The 19,898-nt window shown below is 43.5% G+C and overlaps 2 protein-coding genes across 6 annotated transcripts in view; one reads left to right on the top strand and one right to left on the bottom strand.

Moving 5' to 3' along the window:
• The window catches only part of LOC104015758 (amine oxidase [flavin-containing] A), a 41,507-nt gene extending 39,689 nt beyond the window's left edge, over window positions 1–1,818 (top strand). Inside the window, exon 15 of one of the 2 annotated variants that reach the window (XM_087758099.1) lies at window positions 449–1,818. In XM_087758099.1, coding sequence (XP_087614225.1) covers window positions 449–604 — 156 coding nt within the window. In that variant the 3' untranslated portion in view covers window positions 605–1,818. Of the gene's footprint in view, window positions 1–404 lie in introns of both variants that reach the window. The other variant, XM_087758098.1, reaches the window with a different exon arrangement.
• Window positions 1,819–3,864: 2,046 nt separating this feature from the next.
• Window positions 3,865–19,898, bottom strand: part of LOC104015759 (amine oxidase [flavin-containing] B) — a 66,311-nt gene continuing 50,277 nt past the window's right edge. For 2 of the 4 annotated variants that reach the window (XM_087757264.1, XM_087757267.1), the window contains 5 exons: window positions 19,158–19,215; window positions 18,066–18,163; window positions 16,886–16,997; window positions 15,172–15,234; window positions 10,122–14,756 (listed from right to left, as the gene is read on the bottom strand). In XM_087757264.1, coding sequence (XP_087613390.1) covers window positions 14,601–14,756; window positions 15,172–15,234; window positions 16,886–16,997; window positions 18,066–18,163; window positions 19,158–19,215 — 487 coding nt within the window. In that variant the 3' untranslated portion in view covers window positions 10,122–14,600. Of the gene's footprint in view, window positions 4,967–10,121; window positions 14,757–15,171; window positions 15,235–16,885; window positions 16,998–18,065; window positions 18,164–19,157; window positions 19,216–19,898 lie in introns of those variants that run through there. The other 2 variants (XM_087757266.1, XM_087757265.1) reach the window with 2 other exon arrangements.

The raw sequence follows: 19,898 nt of genomic DNA, 5'->3' as shown, positions 1-19,898 counted from the left end.
ACAGTCCCTCTTTTGGCAATTCCTGTGGGGCCTACCCCCCGGCAAGGTTTTGTTTACCTCACATGCTGATGGTATTAATTTTTTTGACTCATCCAAGGAATATTGTTATCCCTGTCTGAGGGGTGGATGGCCAAGAGCCAGGGACAAAGAATCTCGGAGCCTGGGGGACTGCAAAATGCAGGAACTCAGCCTAGTTCTGCCCAGCCCCAGACCATGGTTTTAAGCCAAATATAACCTCCTTCCAGTCACAAGTAACTTCACCTTCGCTGTGCTGTGGCTGTCTGGGATGACAGAAAATAGGCGTTTCACAGCCCTGACCCTCCTTCCCACCCCCCATCTGGTCCTCGGGAAAACCTGTGATCTCCCCAGCCTAGCGGGGATGTTTGCCGCCTCCACACTCACAGGGTGAGGGAGACCCTGCGGTGGTACCGTCTCCTCTCTCCCTCAGGATGTCCCAGCCCAACCATTCACCACCAGCTGCTGGGAGAGGAACCTGCCATCCGTGCCGGGACTGCTGTGCCTGCTTAGCTCCGTCGTGTGTTTCACCTCTGTGGCTGCTGCGGGGCTGTTTGCCTATAAAAAGGGACTACTAATTCGAAACTAGTGGGGACCACACGTCCAGTGGAAGCTGCGTACACCCTCTTCTTCCCTTTTACCAGATGGGTGTTACTTTTGGAGGGAAGTGGCACGGACAGCTGAAAAGGGCAAAAGTTGTTCTCCTTGTGATTTTTCTTTTTAGTACCATAATTAATATATCAAATCTACTGCAGTTGCTAGCAGCAAAACAGAAATAAATCAGCTGGGGGGGCGTTTTTCAAATTTGCCTTTTCCTTGTCCATTTGTTTTGATTGGGCATGATAATATCGATGGTATATTCCTAAGACAGGGAAGGCAAAATGCAGATCACACCTTTCCCGCAAGGCAAAGAGGCCTTGGAGAATGCATTCGTTTCCACTCGCTGCTTTATTTTTTACCACACGAGATAATAAATACCCTTATGTATTCACTTCAGTTAGCGGCTCAGAATATCTGAGGTTGTTCCTATAACATCCCCGCTGCACGGAAGAGATTATTAGCATGCCAATCAGACGTAGAATTGCCAAATTAATTTTCAAATGCATTTGATTAATTATTAATCATCACAACGTGAAACTTAACCACGAGCTGGTTGAAAAGAGGTAATTAGCACGGAGCAGCTCGCTAAATGGTGAGAGAGGAAGCGCGAGTGGACCTTATTCTGCCCGGTACCGAGCAAACATCGGCACTTATCTGTTCTGCAGGGCGCCCGCGTCGGTGCGGCACGGCCATGGTGCAGCTCTCAGTTGCTTCCTGGCTCGAGAGCATCTGATCCAGCCTGGCCGTTCGCTGTAGAAGCGGAGTGAAATGAGTTAGCAAAGTTAAAGCCCCTCCAACTTGCAGCAGATGCTAGCTGTTATTTTCCAAATGGCAGCAGCTTTCTGGCTCCCTGTCAATTTGCTGCCCCTCGTTTTGCTCGTAATCTGTACCACCTTCCTCCAATAAGGAGAAATATATTTGGGGCTTGAATTACTGCCTTGTAAATTACAGTAATTGGATGCATCTGCCTGTTCCGCTCTTATTATGTACATGACACACTTAAAATAATCACTTTAGTGTTTAACTGAAGTCTGGAATATATGTTTCACAACATACCATCATTATGCCGTCTTTTTTGCCATGAAATGTGAGCATTGTATGTGTCCGTGAACTCAGCTGTCATTCAACATGGGTGAAATGTGCCTTTCAATAGTCCTGAAACCTTGGTAAGAGGAGCTCTTCTATAAACTTTTCTGCAGATTCTTTCTCGTGTCGTTTTTTTATGACTTTGTAGAAGGTGGTGTTTCTCTGCACCTGTGTTAAATCACTAGGCACATCACGTGCAGCAGCCACCAAACCCTTACTCTGCTCAATATCATCCATATGCGTACGCCAACAGAAATACCTACCTACCCAAGATGACTTCGCTCCTGGCCTTTGCTTCAACCACGTTCATATGCCCTCTCACTTTTTTGTACAAAAGCCTTGTAGACACCGTAAGTGCAGACCAATCTCAACCTAGGGGCTGGTGGGCTCCAAACCAGAAGCCCTTTCCAGAGGGAAGGGATGCTTCAGGCGTCCCCTTGTCATCAGATGTGAGCAAGTGCTCACCGTGCCAGTGTTAAGCACCGCACAGAAAAGGCTGACAGACCGTACGTGTCTCCTGAGGTACTTTGTTCATTGTTTGCAGCCATTCTGTGAGAGGATCAGCCAGCCACTACCAATTTCTTGGGGGGGGGGGGGAAGCCACAGATTATTTATAAGACGACTACCTACATTTTCAGCTTCAGCTTTCCCACCTACCTTGAACTGACACATACACTTCAAATTATCCACACTGGAAAAGAGAGAATAGTCTCAGTAGGAAGCAGCAATGTTGGATTTTGAACACACTAACCTGTAGTACAAAATGCTCATTTAATGGATTTTTGACAGGTCGTTTGACAGGTGAGTTTACTATCCACCTTAGGAACATTATACGGATCGGGGGAAAGCGACTAACATGAATTGCTGTTTGATTCGAGGGCTCCATGCAGATTTTCTCCCCAGCTCCAGCCATTGCCAAGCAGGGATTCCCTGTGCGCTGGGACTACCCGGTGCATGCAGCCTGGCACAGCCACAGTGCCTGCCCGAGGGCTCGGGGAGGCAGTACAGGCTCGATCCTGACAAGCCTTTTGTGGCGTGAAACAGTTCTGCACCGTTACACACTTCCCCCGGGGGTCTATTTCCACTGCCTGAAAAACACTGTTCATATCTGTTCAAAAATATTCATCCATACGTGTATTTGTGGCAGTCAGACCCATTCATTTTTGTGCTGACTTTAAACTGGACATCTGAATTTCACAGCTTTTGTGTACACACGCAAAAGGGACCCCAAATCACCCGGAATACACCCAAGGGCTGAGGCTGTCCAGCTTTGCTTTTTACTTTATCCACACACATTCCTATTGCAATTTGTTTGGCTTTTGAAATGCGAGTTCAGTTCAGCTGAACTAGTCTGAAACCGTTGAACAGGGCCAGGTACAGTGTTCCCCACTTTGCAGGGAAAAAGCACGTCTCACTGCTGTTGGAGTGGTAAGCAGCAAATGAAATGAAAGAGGTTGATTAAAATTGGCATTTCTGAAACTCGTGCAGCTCCCAGGCACCACAGTGCTGCAGAGAAAGGGCAGCGTTTGTCAGAGATCAGAGACCAGTTTCCATCCTGCTTTAATGCCCTTTCTGACAATCGGAACAATTTCCCTGTTTAAACATTAAACATTTAGCTTAAATATTAAACAGCCAGGCATCTTTCTTAAACCAATTTTGAAACAGAATGGGACTGAGTTTATCACCGCTGACAACTCTCCAAGCGAGCCGCTGCCTTTATTAAAACAGTGAGGCTGAAGCCACCGTGGGAACTCCCCTTTCTGCTGGGGACCGAGCAGAGCCCTCACCCAGGCCATGGAGTGGGAAAGCCTTTGGTGACCTTCCCTCACCGGGGGTGCTCAGTGCCCCAGTTTTTGGAGGAAGAGCCCTGCACTCCCTTGGCAGAGGTGGGAGATGCTCTGTCCTCTCAAAGTAAGGGATGAGACGGGAGAGGCCAAAGTCCACACCAAGTCCATCAGCACCAGGGTGGGAACTAAATTGCATTGACAAGGCTGCTGTTTGATGCTTGGAAATAAAGCAAAGACCAGAGCAAGCACTGGCAGAAGGAGCAGCAACACGGAAAGAGAGAAAAAAAATAGACTAATCATACTAGCAGTGAAATAAGAAGCACCACGGAGCAGATAGATCAGGCGGTCTGAAATAAGCAAGCGGAGATGATGCATGTGAGAGAACATGCCTCTTTTTTAATTAAATTGCTGGTTTTGCTTACAGATACCACAGTAGCTGTGCCCAAGCCCCTCCCAGCATGTCACATAATTAGCCTTTCAATACCTTTGAGAGCCACAGAAATTGGCACCGGGGCTAGAAAAACACTCCTGTGAGACTCGGGCTTCCCACCTCCTTTCTGCCCCGCTCCCCTCGGCTGCAGCTCCCACTTGTGCAGGGCGGGCGGCACGGCTGCCCCCTCCCTGGCTGCCATCAAACAGCCCCATGGGGACGCGGACCTCGAAACAGGACCGGCTGCTGGGCCCTCAGGAGCTGGACGGGCAGGAGGTGCAGGAGGAGAGCCGCCGGCTGGCTTTTTTGCACCACCAGCCCAGCAAGGTTTTCCTTCCCTCATCACCTGCCCGTCACGCAACCTCCAAAATGCCCAGCGTGGGAACTGACAACCCAAACCCCTCTGGTTGGAAACCCACCATGTGAGAGGTCTGGGAAGGGGCCACCATCACGAGGATGAAGCGCTGGGTTGCAGGGGCTGCATGCTTTGGTGCAGTGGACGTGAACCTCCCCCGGGTCAGGCAGCGTCCCTCCAGCTGTGCTCCTCGCGTGGGGCAAGGGGAAGGTCTGACCACACTCACCCGGGGTGCTAAAGGTACATCCAGCCTCAAAAGCCACTCTGGGCAAGGAAGCGGTTGCAGCCTGCAGCCTGCACCTGCTGTCTTCGATAGTCATTCACCAGCAATGCCTTCCAGTCCACGTTTGATCCAGCCTCTGGTTTCATGTTGTTTGATCTCTCTTCCCAGGATGAAACATAGCCCCAACCACAGGCACAAATTGGCATTATATATCAGAATAAAAATACCACCTAGGGGGATATGCCAACGTTGCGCAGTCTGACGGGTTGTAACGCGCAGGTTTCCCACTGGTCGGTTCCCACATCCTATTGATGAGTTTCTGCTGCCTGACAGCAAGGGCTTTCCCTGGCCAGAAACCATGCTGCGAACAAGCTGGAGGCTGGTCTTATGTTCTCTGCACAGAGCTCAGCTCCCAGGTCCTGACAGCAGCATCATGAAATAGAAAAATGGACAAATCCAGAGATCCTCTTCTGTGGAAACATGATTTTAGTCATTTCTCTTCTTTTCCTTTTGGGCTGTTCCTCTTCCACGGAGCAGTTGGAAACAAACAATTTTGCTTTGTAAATGTTCCCTGCAAGAGCTGCTTTCCACACACACACAGAGAAAGCACATTTCATCTTGGTGAAAATCCAGAAGGGAAAATTAAATGTGCTCTTTGCTAGTGAACTGTAATTTTTTCTTTTCCCACTCAGCTCCTGCACTTGGCAATCAATGCTTTGGGCTCCAGTTGCAATTCCTGCTCTGCTCTTTATTTGTAGTGCTTGGCTTCCCAGTTTCTGTTCTCTGTTTCTTGCTCTCTTTGGATTTTTTTTTTAGACTCATCTTACATAGCAGAGCCAGAATAACCCAGGACACAGAGGAGGAGCAGGGAGAAAAAGTTTCCCGAGTGAGAGGGAAAGGAAGCTTTAGCAGAAGAGTGGTGCTGGCCGCTTGCCCAGAGGAGGTCAGCGGTGTCTCTGAGCTGCCTCCGAGCTGCCCGACTCCTCTTCCAGGGGTCCTAGGAAATGTGGTGTGCCCCAGCATATAACCATGAACAGATCAGGCAGAGGTGTGAGTTTGCACTGCCGGTGACCTTATCAAGCACAAGACAATGTAAGACGGACGTCCTTTGTGGTCTCTATCTTCACGCTATCATTCTTTCTCTACGAAATGTAACTGTGAGCTCCACTGCCACTCACGGTGCAAAAAGACAGGGGGTTGAAAATGAAGCAAAGAACATAGTTACCACTTGTGCTGGGATTTGGACTTCCACGGCCAGACCATTGACTTGAAAACTCCTTGGATTAAAGCCTGAGCACCATCATTTTAATCAAAATGTTGGTTAAATCCAGGATGTCCAGCCAAATTACAAAAGGCAGAGCCTAGCATTTGGTGGGGATACTACCGTCAGCAGAGACCAGCTGCAGACAGCTGTGCTGAAGCATGGCTGGCCGCCCATCTGCTGCACAGCAGCACGGCACAGCAGGGCTCAAGGCGGAAATAAAGGCTGCCATCTTCTGGCTGTATAATAGCAGTATTTTATCACCTCACAAAAAAAATGTGGCAAAAGCTTAATGCTTTGATTTGCAGAAAGGTCTCGGTGGGTATTTCTGCGCTGGTCCTGTTGGGTATCCAAAATATCAAAATCAGGAATGGAAGCACACGAAAGGAAAGGGATGCAAGTCCCCAGCTTCAAGCCCCGGTTCTCACCCATCTCCCAGCTCCGATACGCCACACTGGAGGAAGCGGAGAAAGGCAGGCTCCAGCCCTGCAGCCTCTGCTTCCCAGCGCTAACCAGCCCCTGGCAAAAATCAGGGCAATGAAACAGCTGCTGCACCACCCCTCTGCTGGCACTACAAGACTTCCTCTGGCATAAGTCTTTTCTTAAGTCTTAAGTCTTAAACTTAAGTCTTTTCTGCGGCTTGGCAGCATGAAGGAGCCAGGAGAAAAGTGTGAGCGCAGATCCTAAACGCACCTGGACACTCCCCTCCGAGAAGACGGTTTCTTTGGGGGCAGTTTGCTTAATGGATATAGATGGAGGTGTTGGCTCAAATATGTAACCTCTGAAAAAACACTCTGGCCAAACTCCAGCTCATAAAGAAATGATAGAGAAATAACATAGTTTCTAATTCAGTTTAATATTCTCATTCCACTTTGGGCTGAATTGGCAAGTGGAGGCTGGAGTACCATCTCCCCTTGATTTTGATTAACTGCAAGCATGCATTTCAATTGTTTAAGATAATGACTGCACAGCCCAATGGGACGTCTCACTGCCTCAGACCTGGAATAGAAGTTTCCACATCTGAAATTATAATGTAATTTCTGCTAAATGCAACACTGCTGTGCAAAGTGTTTTCTTACAACTTGGAGCATATGCAAATTGGGAGCGAACAGCTTGAGAGCTGACAAGGATGCCTCAGTGCATTATTAATACGCTTCCTTTTCTCCCCTCCTTCCCACCCAAGCACCAGAGCATATTTGAGCGCAGTGTTGAATCCCATTAGATGGCGGTGCAGGAGCGAACCGCGCCATTTGACAAACTCAATCAGCCAAGGGCTGGTGTTTCTGCTGGGTACCGCTTCCTCGAGCGCTTCTTCAACAAGTCTCTGCTGCAGCTGGGAAATGGCACTTGATGAGATCCCCCCAAATTTACTACTGGCATTCAATGACTTTATACCCTTGAGTAGGTGAGGCTGGTCTGTATTTGCTCAGGCCCATTCTGCTGTAGGTTGGATGAACAGATCGCTTGGATTTGGATGAGGCTTTTCCCCCCCTTGAAGCTGCAGAGGGAGGGAGTCTGCAGAACCTGTAGATGCCAGTGTAAACGGAGCTGGATGGATATTGATTATTTCATTAGGGCTGTTTTGCTAAGGCGTAATTGTAAAAATTGCGAACAGAAAATTCCCTATGCACATATCAAAAAACAGCCTTGGGTGAAAGCTAATAACCCTTTACTTCTAAATTAGAAAAGGTATCTCTCACATTCTGTCAAAGCACAGAGTGAGGCTGTCTTTGACCCACAATGGACGTTAAAAACGCAAACCAACTTTGTTTGCCTCTTTCAGCAAGGCCAGGAAGAACGGCAAACTGAGATGAGCTAGCATGGCACTGAGTAAAGACCCAGTGGACAAAACCCTTAATGTGTGTTTCACAGCTTATCACAGCTATTTAAAATTCATTTTTGAGCTTTTTCTAGCCTAGCTTCAGAATAGCTTATTGCTACAGACTATACAAATCATGCAAACTAAAATCAATTTACAAACACTCTTAGTCAGATGGATTTTTTTTTTGCAGCTTAACTTGGCACTCAGCTGCCAACTGAAAGCTTTTCTAGCAAACACCACCAATATTCTAACTTCCTAGAATATCATGCCTTTGTTTTTCTTTCCAGTGACCAACAAAACCATTGTATAGCCTGCCTGCATAAAGGACAGCTACATACTACATGTGCAGCTACCTATTAACCTGCAATTTATTAACTTGCCATTTATTACCTTGCATCACGCTAGATTCACAGGGCCTACATTATCCCTGTTTGCATTTCTCCAAAGCTAAATATCCCAAGGAAGCATTTAAGCCCCTAATTGCTATCAGCAGTTGGCGGGAGGTAGAAGCTGCCTAGTTTGGTATCCACAGCGCGCCTGTGCCACCTGTGCAGGGCTGGTTTAGGACACAGGGCCTCTGGAAGAGCTGCCGCCTTTTGCAGCAGCAGCTGGAGGCTGGACAAGGTGCCCTCAGGTGTCTGAAAGGCACACGGCAACTGTGTTTCAGCTCCTGGATTGCTCTCTGGGTGGGTAAATATCATGTGCTCTTTGAACACATCTAACCTTGTAATTCATGTCTTTGCACAACAAGTGAAACAGGTGCATTGGATACGAGTTAATCCCATGTATTTGAAACACATAACCAAGATACTGAAGTTAGAAATTCCATCGATTTAGGTACCCTCCTACACGGAGAGCGAGAGAGAAGGACATGTCCGTAGGACTCCTCCAGTCCCGCGTGAGCTGAACCAGCGGGCGAGGAGCCCCTCTCTCCCCGCTCACGGCACAGAGCAGGACCAGCCAGACAAGAACTCTGGCTCAGCAGCCCCGTTGACCGAAGCAGCTCAAGGTGGCAAAATCCTGGGCCTTAATGCATTGCTCTAAATTAAACAGAAAGCCTCCCCTTGTTTCCAGTAGATACCAAACTCTATCTTGGTTCTGTACAATCTGAGGCCAGTTTTGCCTTTCATTCTTGGATGCTTTTTTTCTGAGGCAACTCTACAGGCCCCAGGGAAATTTATCCTGCCTTGAGCCAGAAGGCAAAACTCATCAGTCCCTCAAACATTTCCCGATTTGCTTCAGATGAGTAGATTGGTATAATTATACAAGGTGAGAGGAAAAAACGATCCTCAGTTCTCACACCAGAAGTGAGTTTTGTATGATTTAGTGAAATAATTTGCAAACACATCCTATCCTCTCCTAAACAATGAGTGGGATTTCTAATTGGTTTCTCAGGAAATCATATTAGTATCTTCTATAATGTTATACAAAATGCATTTCTCCTGTATTAATCTGTCCAAATTAATTTTCTGTACACTGGACTGGTGGAAATAATGAAGTGCCCCCTGGCTGACATAGTCTCTTTGACATGCACACTGAAAGCTTTGCAAATAAATAAATAAACAAACCAACCCGTTTCAGTACCTCCTCTGGGATGCCACAGGATATGTCTGAACAAAGGCTTAAAGAGGTAGTTCATAGCTGACCCACGGCAGCAATGTTTAAGAGCCATAACCATTTCTGAGCTGCTTTGAGGGCCTGTGAAATGCATTGCTGGTTCCGATACATTTCTTAGGGGACAGATGCTCTATAGAGCATGCAGAGGATTAGTTGAGGATATTTGCTTTCATTTTATTTGTGCTCCTTTATAACTTGAAAGTAATACTGAGAGTTAAGCCTAAACAAAGAGCACTGCATGCTTTTGACGCGGCTTTCACATGGATGGTTACACTTTTTCCAGTATTCATAGACTACACGTTTTTGTGAAACACAGGTCCCTTCCCAAGGCCGAAGTTGTTCTTCAGTTACGTTATCTCTCTGGTATTCACACTGAGCTGCTGGATGAAATTAAGCCAGTGATTTTTGTCTCTCTTTTCTTCCAGGTTTCAGGGTTTTTATGTTTACACAACACAGTATTTGGTACAAGGTCTGTTTCTTCCCATGTTCGGTCACAGCCACATACCACCTGCCCTTGACTCACGAGCAGCTATAAAACGTGCCCCTGCCCATACGTGTTCTGGTAAACGAGGTGCTGTGAGAGAGGTGTGTTCATGATGGGGACACTCCAAATCTACCTATGGCAATAAAAACTAACTCTTTAGTGTAGGACAGTTGGGCATCTATATGTTAGGAAGAATTTTTGCCAGATGTGGTTCGATTTTTTTGGTGTTTGTTTTTGGGGAGGTTTGGGGGTTTTTTGGCTTTTTTGGGGTTGGTTTGGGTTTTTTTATCCTTCTTCTTTACAGAGCTTTCTTTACTGAGAAAAGCTGAAGATACCTCACTGGCTTCAGTATGAAATGCAAAATGTTTTGTTACTGAGTAACGCTCACCATCACAACCAAGTGAAAAGGGGCTTCCACAAAGAAAAGCCTCAAACAGTAAATGTGACATGACAATATTTATTGATTCTAATTATGGTTAAAAAAAGTTCACAGCTGTCAGATAAAAATATCTGCAGAGCCTATTGAAAAGGGAACTTAAGAAGGAAACCAAGGGAGACAGTCACCACGGAGGCACTTGAGAAAATGCTACAGTTATAAAAGGCACAAATTCATCACACACACAGCATATATATTCCTGCAAAGTGAAGTCACTCTTTTTTTCCAAAACACAGAGGCAGGCATCACTGAACACTGACCTGTACATGACCACAGGAGACACGCTATAAGCGGCAGTCTATGACAACGCCTAAACGATTTGACTGTAGATACTTTGAAAGCAAGACTGCTTTGGCCATCTCGTTTTTATCTCTGTTGAAGAACAGATTGTAAGATCAAGGTGATCTTAAGGTGGTGGAGATGGCAGAGAGAATGTTAGTCCATTTAAACACAGGTCAGGTTTATTTGTGAGCATTTGTAATCTGCGATTTAAGTGGGTTCGCTTCTTGCCTGAGAGCAGTGGCAGATCTGTTGTCATTTAATCCTGGCTCCCTTTTGCATCCAAGTACTTTTGGAGGTCATACAATTCCTTCTTCCTCAAAAATATTTTTCTTTCATAGAATCATAGAACTCATGTCTCAAAAAAAAAAAACCAACCCCAAAACTTAAAATTTCTGCACTTCTGTAAAGTCTACCTCAGCAAAACAATAGCCCCAGTGAGGACACAGGAAGATTATTTTAATAGAAGTCTCTAGCTTCTCCTCCAGGCCCTGGGTTCCAGTGATGGACAATGCTCAGACATATACTTAATTGTGATTAATGTCTTTGTTGTATGGACAGCAGATGTGCTATTTGGAATCAAGATCTGCATTGAGAAAAAAAACGCACTAGTTAAAGGAAAGACAAGGGGCTGCCTCAGATTGCTCACTTCCTTGTTATTGTCGAGTAGTTTATACAATAAGCTTTCAAGTACTTTGGTTACCACAGATTTTCATGCCATGACCCAACATCCTTTGCAATATAGTTGCTATCAGAGCAGTGTACAAGCAAGTAAACCTCTTTTTTTTTTTTTTTTTTTTTGCAAACTCTTAAGAGCCTTACAAAATATGCGTGATAACACAAATCAGTTCGTAAGAGACAAATACAATTAGTTCCATGGTTGTTCCTATAATACATTTTATGAAGCTGGTAAACTGCTGGAACTTTCATGATAGCAGATTTCTCATCAAGCATGTTAATAAATTAAGAATATAGCATGACTGGTTACGCGTTAAACCAGACTTCATTCCTCTCTTTGAAGGGTTACCATGAAGGAATTTTAAAAATGTAAGCCAGTGCTAACAGTTCCCTCTGCCCATGGGGAAGCAACTTTATTCTCTACCTACATTTGCCAATTTTCTCATCACACTGGCATCCACATACACAAAGTGCCATATATTCCTTTTATGTGGAAGATGTCGAGAAAACAGCAGCAAATCCTTTTTAATCCCATAGTGGTGCTAAGCTCCACAGTGTAATCATAGCAAGACACAGCTGTAAAGACAAAGAGAGCATTCCTAATGCTTTGGCAGTCCGGAAAGAAGAAGACAAGAGACTTTTGAGTGCTAATACAGATGTTGCAATTCAGACCTCCCAGCTCCATCAGATTTGGCTAGAAATCTCAGGGGATCCAAATTTAATTTGAGATTTCAAGTCACACCTACTTTTAGTTGTGGCAGAATAACATGAGAAATGCTTTGTGGGTTTTTTTTCCATTTTAGTTTCACTTTGAAACTAAGAATAAGTAAGGCTTATATACACTTTTTTTTTTTTTTTTAATTGACCAATCTCATGAAAAGCTTTGGTTATGATTCAGTTCAGTTCTAACTATACCTAACTATTGTTTTTCCTTGGATTTTCTGCCCCTGTGGCACACAACATTTTCTTGTTAGACTGGGAAAAACCTCTGCCAGATTGAGGAGCAAAGAAGAGAGATACAAATTTTGGATGTGAATAAAACCAATTTATCCTCATTAGTCTCATGGATCTGCTCCCCTTCAGAGACCTGCAGAGTATTTCTAGGGCAGAAGCAGGACTTGAATTCCAAACAGTTTTGGCAGAGAAATCATCTACAAAAGCAGCAGTTCTTTATATGTTAAGTATAAAGAACGTCGTCTAGCACTTACAAATATTGGGCCAAGACTTTAAAAATGTCTTCGCAAATTTAGGTTCCTATATTTATTTCTGCCCTGAGAATTGTCTGAGTTGCAAAAGCTCTGAACTTACACAGTTCCGATTCAGCTTTCACTTCCTAATTCATTTAGTCAATAAATCACACAGAGAAGCCACGTAGAAGCACTCTGTGCTAGGCAAATGTCCCAGCCAATTAGTGCTCTATGTGATACAATGAGAAAGGCCATATGTACACTGCTGCACTGTTCTTCTGACTTAAAGATCTTTATGTCTGAAAAGTTCCCCTATGCATTTTAAAAGGCTGTTATGAGGATATTCATTTGTGATAAAATCCAAGCTGCTGCTACAAGAAGATCTTCAACTGGCACATCAAGTTAAAAAGAATGAAACCTAAGGGCCAGAAACCAATGTGCTGCTCACAAATATTACAGCTTTACAAGTAGTTCAGTGGATTTCCATGGGACTATTTGGAGAATGAAGTACTACTCTGCGCAAGCAAGATCAGATGCCAGCCCAAAAAGTCTGCCTGAGACTGGTGATACAGCTCCTCTATTGTCTGCTCACACCAGTTGATGAATATATTATTGTACTTCCCTCCATGGCTTTTTACTGCAAGGTAACTTTTTACATATAAATCGGCACTGGTTGAAGGGAGAAGTGCAGCAAACAGGCTCAGAAAAATTAAAGACATCGCAAACTTCATGTGCACCAAATCCTGTTCTCAGTTATATGTGCATCTTCCTGTTTTGTGTTGTGCAGATGTAAAACAGCAGAAACACCTAGAACAACGTACCGTCGTGTTGACAGGCAGACCGCTAAGGATTTGGTGGTTGGGGTTTTTGGGTTCTTTTTCTTTTCTTCTTCTTTTTTTTTCTTTTTTTATTTTACATTGTTTCAAAGGTACCAAGCTAGGGAGGGCAGAAGCACTTGCATGTGACTATCCTATCCATGGTTCTCTTTGATCTCTCTATCATTTAGATCCTTGATTAGTTACCAGAAGTGCACAGTCAGTACAACACAGCACAGCAGGCAGAAGTGGAAGTGCTAATCCCATCAATATGGTTGTTAGGAGAGACTGAAGCTCTGAATCAGCTAAGCTGTGGTCAGCATGAAGCAAGTGTTGAGGGGCAGTTAAGTTGGGGTTTTTTGTTGGTTTGTTTTACTTTTTTAATGCTAATGCTACATTTTCAAGCCTATTGTGCCCTACCAGGCAAGTGACAGCCTCAAGGTGTTCAAAGTATAAATTTAAGTAGATGAAAGAAAGGAAGGAGATAAGAAAAAATACGTAAAAGAGTTTTTTATGGACGGCTTTACAACTTCCTGGGGTAGGCAGAGGTTAATTTGTTCTCTTGCTATCTTGCAGCAATTTAGGGAGCTAAAAGAGGACCTTGGAGGCAAAGAGATGTCAGATGGGGTGAAAAAGGTTCAAAAGGCTGTGTCTGTACATTAGCACAAGGTTCCCCGCTCACACACAGGTCCAACAGCCTGATCTGCCATACTGCTGTACACAACAGCTATAGTCTGGAGCCTGCCAGTTTTCTAGGCAGAAAAGATCTGATCCCGCACAGGGACAGACTTGACTGGGACACATGAGTTCTGCCATTCCAGGCAGTGTGAACACAGCTGGGGAGCCTGAAATTCAACCACACTGCCAAAGGCAGTAAAAACATTGTCCTTTAACTCACTGTAGGAAACGGCAACAACCTACGGCCACACTTGCATAGTTCGGATGGATACATTTAGCCTGACTTGTCCCTTAGGTGCTGCCTGGGCTCTGGACATCTGAGTGAAAAATAAGAACACTAAAAAGATCCTTACCAGCAATTTGCATGAACTAGTTAATTATTCTTTAAGCTATGGATTTCTTTTCTCAGTCTACCGCACAAGACGGCAGAAATCCTTTGTTTACAACTAGAGATGGAAGTGCCTGTGCAGACTTGCAAGTTCAGGGTCTGGTTCAGACGTAAGTGTAAAAACAACTGGAAATCTCACCAGAACAGGCTTTATAGAGGTATTTTGTCACTTCTGTTCTGAGATCTGGATAAAAACCTCAAGGTGATAACGCTTGGCAGGGTATCCTAGAAATTCAACAACCAAAGAGTTACAGCTAGAAGTAGGCCTGGATTCAAGGAGTTCTGTTTCAATATGGATCCCCTTCGATTATCCCTCCCCTCCAGCCTCTTCTCTCTACTGTTTTCTCCTCTTCCCCAGTCCTGATCTGATTTTGGTGACAAGGAAGTACATGCCAAAAAAAATCTCAAAAAAAAGAAAAGAAAACCGTTCAAGTGTGAGACTTTGCATTGGCACCTTTTTCAGTTTTGAACTAGAAGTCCTTTTTTGTAGGCAAATAACCCAGCCGCAGCCACAGAGGTGAAGAAAGTGGAAAATCCAATCAGCTTTAGCAGTCCTGGCACAGATGGCAAGTTCCTCTCCCAGAAGGTTGTAGTGATGGGCAAAGCTGGAACATCCTGCGGGAAAAACATCCATTATCAACACAACATCTCCACTGTGAGTGGCAGGATGTAAATCAAGAGATTCTTGCGGCAGAAACAGAACTGGGTTGAAGCAGTTCATGTTATCAGGAAGTACAGCGTATCAAAATTTTCTGCTCAGTTAAAGGGATGAAGAAGAGACACATAGAAAGGATTCACAGCCCAGTTAAAAAGTGCAGCTCTTTCTGATCCCGCATTACAGAGCTGTCAGATGGGTGCCCTCTCTGAGTTTCTATCATGTTCCTGTTTAGGGAAGGGCAGTTTTAGTGAGTAAGGGAAAGTTTATTGTGGCTTTGATTTAGTGAACTTAAATAAAAACAGCCAACAAAATTTTATCGCATCAGCAAGACTGGGGAAAAAAATAATCCATTTAACCTACAGAAAGACTTACAATTGATTCAGGTTCTGGCTTCCAAATTTCACTGTCCGGGATTTTCCTCATAGCAAACAGTATCTGAAAATAAATAACATTCTCTAGTAAGTACCATTCATTCTTTGGAAGGGAAAAAGAGCTGCCTTCAATTTTTGTTTTAAAATGGCATGATGAAGGTAATTGAGCACATAAATTGCTGTGTATTCAAATTTTAAAAGAAAACTCAACCTTTGTACAACTTATTTCTGGGGAGGCCTGATATTAAAGAAGACACTCCTCCTAGAGGAAAATAGAAACAGTAACAGAAAAACCTCTCTATGCTTAGTCCATGTGAGATATTGGGACTTGACTAGTCCAATGGGAACAGGGTAATATGAATATAACTAAGAGTTAAGTATACACTCATGGCAAAGTGAGGCATGCATAAACCAGCTACTGCATGGGCGAGCTCTATAGCCAGGAGTAGCTTGCTTTGCAAATTTTACCATGATGTAGGAAGAAGAACAGAATCCTGTGAGTGATGACGGACCACCACTTTCAGACACAGAAAAGCAAGACTAAAAAGAAAACCTTCACAGTGGAAAAGTAACCATTCAAAGTATCAAAGATACCAGACATCAGCAGGATACCAAAGATTATCTGAAATGATAGTCATGAAAGACAGCAAGATTAACAACTTCTACAGTACAATAAAACAGAGGTGGTGATATTAATGTTTTTCCTATTCCAGGCACTTGTACATTTAAGAATTGCCATCTTTTGCAATAGGCTTTTGTTCTAGACAAGATTCATGGACCCCACCAACTTTTCAATACAAGAGAGTGAGAAACACCCTTGCACTAGATTTTTAACATATTTTCCTTTCACAAGTAAATGAGGAAAGGAAAACAAAAATTTTTACCAGGCAACTAACTTGCCAACTTCTCTGCTGAGGCCTACGGAGGTTCTGCTGTAATGTTTTTACATTAGAGAAGTCATGAAGCACTACCTCTGGAGGTTTTCAGGAACAGGTTAGGTATAACCTTCACAAATGGGACAGTTTAGGGACAGTTGATTCCTGTCTTCTGGGGCAGGGGTATGGGCTAGACGAACTCTCCAGATCCCTTCCAGGCGAACTTCTGTTCCATGACTGTAGTTTTGAGCCACAAGGCTCCCTTCACCTCATAAAACAAAGACAAAATTTCTTTTGCTGCTCCATAAACTGTAATATTCCTGAAAATACTTGAGGAATTGGCATTTTCTCAGAAGCAAAATATTTAAGTTCTTGTTTAATGACTTTATGTAAGGCTGTATCGATAGTCTATCACTGTGTCAATGGTATTGTTGGAAACAGTTGAGGAAGGGACTGGCTTGGTGTGCAGAGCTGCAGAACTGAGCTGTTCCTAGTCAGGCTAGTGGCCATGACCTCTCAGTACGATGACTAACAAAGTGCCCATTTGGGAGAAAAAATGACTAGGTGAGAATTTGGGATTTCTGTTAAAGAAGAAAAGATTTAATTCCTGGAAACAGAGAAGAGTTTGATGAAATAGCCAGAGCCCTTCCTAAGCATTCCAAATCTAAGTGCAAAACCTTCATCCCTTTTGAAGTCTATCCCCTTTGCAGGGATTTGCACCAAGATTTCAGAACACTTGAAGCGGTCAACACTCAGTTCCCGTTTCACCTCCAAACAGAAAATCTTTCATTTTCCATAGGATATTTGACAGTGCCCCCTGTTTTGGGCTTGCATCTGTACCTCTCTGGCTGCTCTTTCTCCAGCCTGTACAGCCCCCTCCATGTATCCACTCCACTCTGTGGCTGTCTCTGTGCCAGCAAAATAGATCCTGCCAATGGGCTGCCGAATAATCCTGGAAGGGGACAAACAGTAAGTCACATCAGCCCTATCAGGAAAGATAACTGACATTCTTGGGTTAATATTAGAATAAAAGTGTTTTAAATAACAGCGAGCACTTAAAGATAGTAACTTTGGGTGAGTTGCGCTGGAGGGGGAGTCTGCATTGTATTTAATTTCTTACAGTAAACGCACCAGTGTTCATATTTTCTAAATGTTTACACTGCTCGTAGGCGTAGAGGACAATTAGTTTGAGATGAGGCTTATTCTATCTCATTATTTTAGCCAGTGTCATAAATACCTAGGCATTACTAGCGCAGTGCAGCATTCTGAAGTACATCCCCATGATATGTAAAGTAACAAGCAAATAAAAAAATAAAAAAGGATTTGCAATAATTATCATTAAAATTACTTTAAATACTAAGGCCTCCATAGGCTCTTCATTACAACTGCTTTATTGCTCTAAGGTCTGTTTAAATTGTGAAAACTTAAACTTCAAAAGTAGGGCTATGCCACCACATTAAAAACTATGTATCTGAATCCAATCACTGGTCTGACCAGCAAGCCTTTTTCTTCTCGGTAAATCTTATTTTCGTGCACAAACTTATATCTGAAAGGACTGTATACAATGGCACACTGATTACTATAGTAAGCCTTGACTGCTAAAAGGAAAGGAGCAGTCCAAAGAAATCACTCATTACTGTCAGTGTTGGCAGGAATCAACTCTCTGCCAGTATTTACAAAAAAACAGCTAAAGATGTGCCACAAATGGTAACACCGATTCCAAATATCCAATGCCAGTTTTGTAAACAGATTGTGAAAACTTCCCAACTCCCTTCCAAGAATCTAGTCAGCTGTATTCACCTAATAACAGACGTGAATAAAACCCCCTAATGATACTGTACTCATCCATCACAAAGCCCAGCTGAGACAAGTGGAAGGTTATAATATGTTTAAAATATTCCCCAGTGATCTTAAAGGTGTAAAGTGAACAGTGACAGAGGATTTATGACCCTTTCTGAGGATATTTATTAACTTGCTCTTATCTTACTACTCCGAAGACCACTATAAATAGACACTGTACCTTCCATACTGAGTCATTATGCCTGGTGGGAAGTAAGCTGTGTAGCAGCCCCCAGAATACTGCTCTTCACACCAGTTCTTCTCTTCATAATGCACTGGCTGTAAAACAGAGATTAATTCACTCAAGGAAAGGACAAAGTCCCGAGGAAGCTGATAAAAGAACTGAGGAGACAGCAGAGAAGAATAGCTTATGATTTGTTGCATGTCAACATCTGACAAGACAAGCACATTTAACAAGTCTCTTAATGCAGCATGGATCCAACACAATAAGCCTTAATTTTAGACACTGCTAGCTATTTTTAGAAAAAAAAACCTAGCTAATCCGGCCACTGTAGAACCTAATCCTCTTAACCTGTCAATGTAAATTTATGCTTTGAGCACAAATTTATGCTTTGAGCCACGTACAGCAAAATTAACCTCTGGTGTACACAGGTCTACTATTGTAATATGTACATTGCATACAAATATATACTGTTAAAAATGCAAAGTATGGCACTTGCATGGTTCTGCGTACAATATTGTTGAGTTTAAAATGATGTAATCTCGAGACTGGTGTCTACAACTTTTTAACTCATGTAAAATTGCCCTTAAAGAATAAAGGGTGTTGATCACTTAAACTAAGTGTGAGATCACACAAATCCTATCAGTTATTTACCATTACAGGGAAGAGATGGCAAGGGAAAGGCAAAAAGAAAAACATGTGCAGCAATGGATCTTAGCAACTAGTAAGAGAGCAGAAATATTACGCTCAACATAGACTGAGAGGAAAAGGCAAGCCTGTCACATCTGAAAAACAGTTGAGATGTATAGTGGTAAGCACTGTGAATGCCACCCATAAAGCTGGACAAGAACATATGTGCCTTTTAACTGTTTCATAAGCTCATTCTTATCCTCACTATCAAACACAACCCAAGACTTGCCATAATCTTCTCTCCACTCCTCTACAGAGGGCAGCAAGCGCTTCGGTGGCAGGTACCTTTTCCAAAACGCTACACAGCGCTGTGCTGGAGCACTGCTGCATTCCGGTTTCATTCTGCCCTTCCCCAGCTCAACAAGTTGACATGAGATGCCGTGGTTTAGATTTTGTGCTTACATGTAAAGCTTCCTCTGATCCCAGAACTTTTGCGTAGAGCTCACACAGCCTCGTCTTCCTGCAAGAGAAAAGCAACAGAAGACTTCTGTGTAAGGAAAAAGAAAACAAACTACCTCTCATATGTCCTAATTTCAAGAGAACCAGTATTAGTATCTGCTTGAACTTGAGGTTACAGCCTTTTGGGATCTATCCTAATTGCTCAGACTCTGGATCACTAGAAATAACTCACTCAAACTCCTCTGCTGCATAAGTGCCGGTTTTACCAGCAGATATGCAAGCTGTTCCCTTAAGATACCTCTAGCAGCCCAAATTCATCTATTATCCAAAGGTTCTCTAGGCTGTCAGGAAAAGAAAGTAGTAAGGCGTTGCACTTTTAAATTGTCTTGGCACATAGTATAACTTCTGGTTTGTTCCTACGAAGATGCAGGTATTGATAGCCTGAGGCTCTCAGGGAATCAGTACTTTATTTCCGTATCTATAAAATTTCCTTCTGTTTTGGTTTATGAGTCTATAAATCCCTGAATATACTTCATTCTGTAGCAAACCCCAAGTGCAATTAAGTTTGTTCCTATAAGCTTTTGGGTCTTACTGTTTACTGTTAGCCGCACTGCACCAATTCCCAAACACAAGATCAAGATGAAATAATAGTTAACGATTATGAAAAATTGTTACAAACACAACACTGGAAAGATGTTTACTTCTGGAAGCAAATCTTGTGCTCCACAGAAAGCCATGCTGGGC

Source organism: Nipponia nippon, unplaced genomic scaffold (genome assembly GCF_047370975.1).
Source record: "Nipponia nippon isolate SJK-2023a ecotype South Korea unplaced genomic scaffold, ASM4737097v1 scaffold_2, whole genome shotgun sequence".
Classification (NCBI taxonomy): Eukaryota; Metazoa; Chordata; class Aves; order Pelecaniformes; family Threskiornithidae; genus Nipponia; species Nipponia nippon.
The sequence above is the reverse complement of the archived record's forward strand: the minus strand, read 5'-3'. Positions and strand labels throughout refer to the sequence as shown.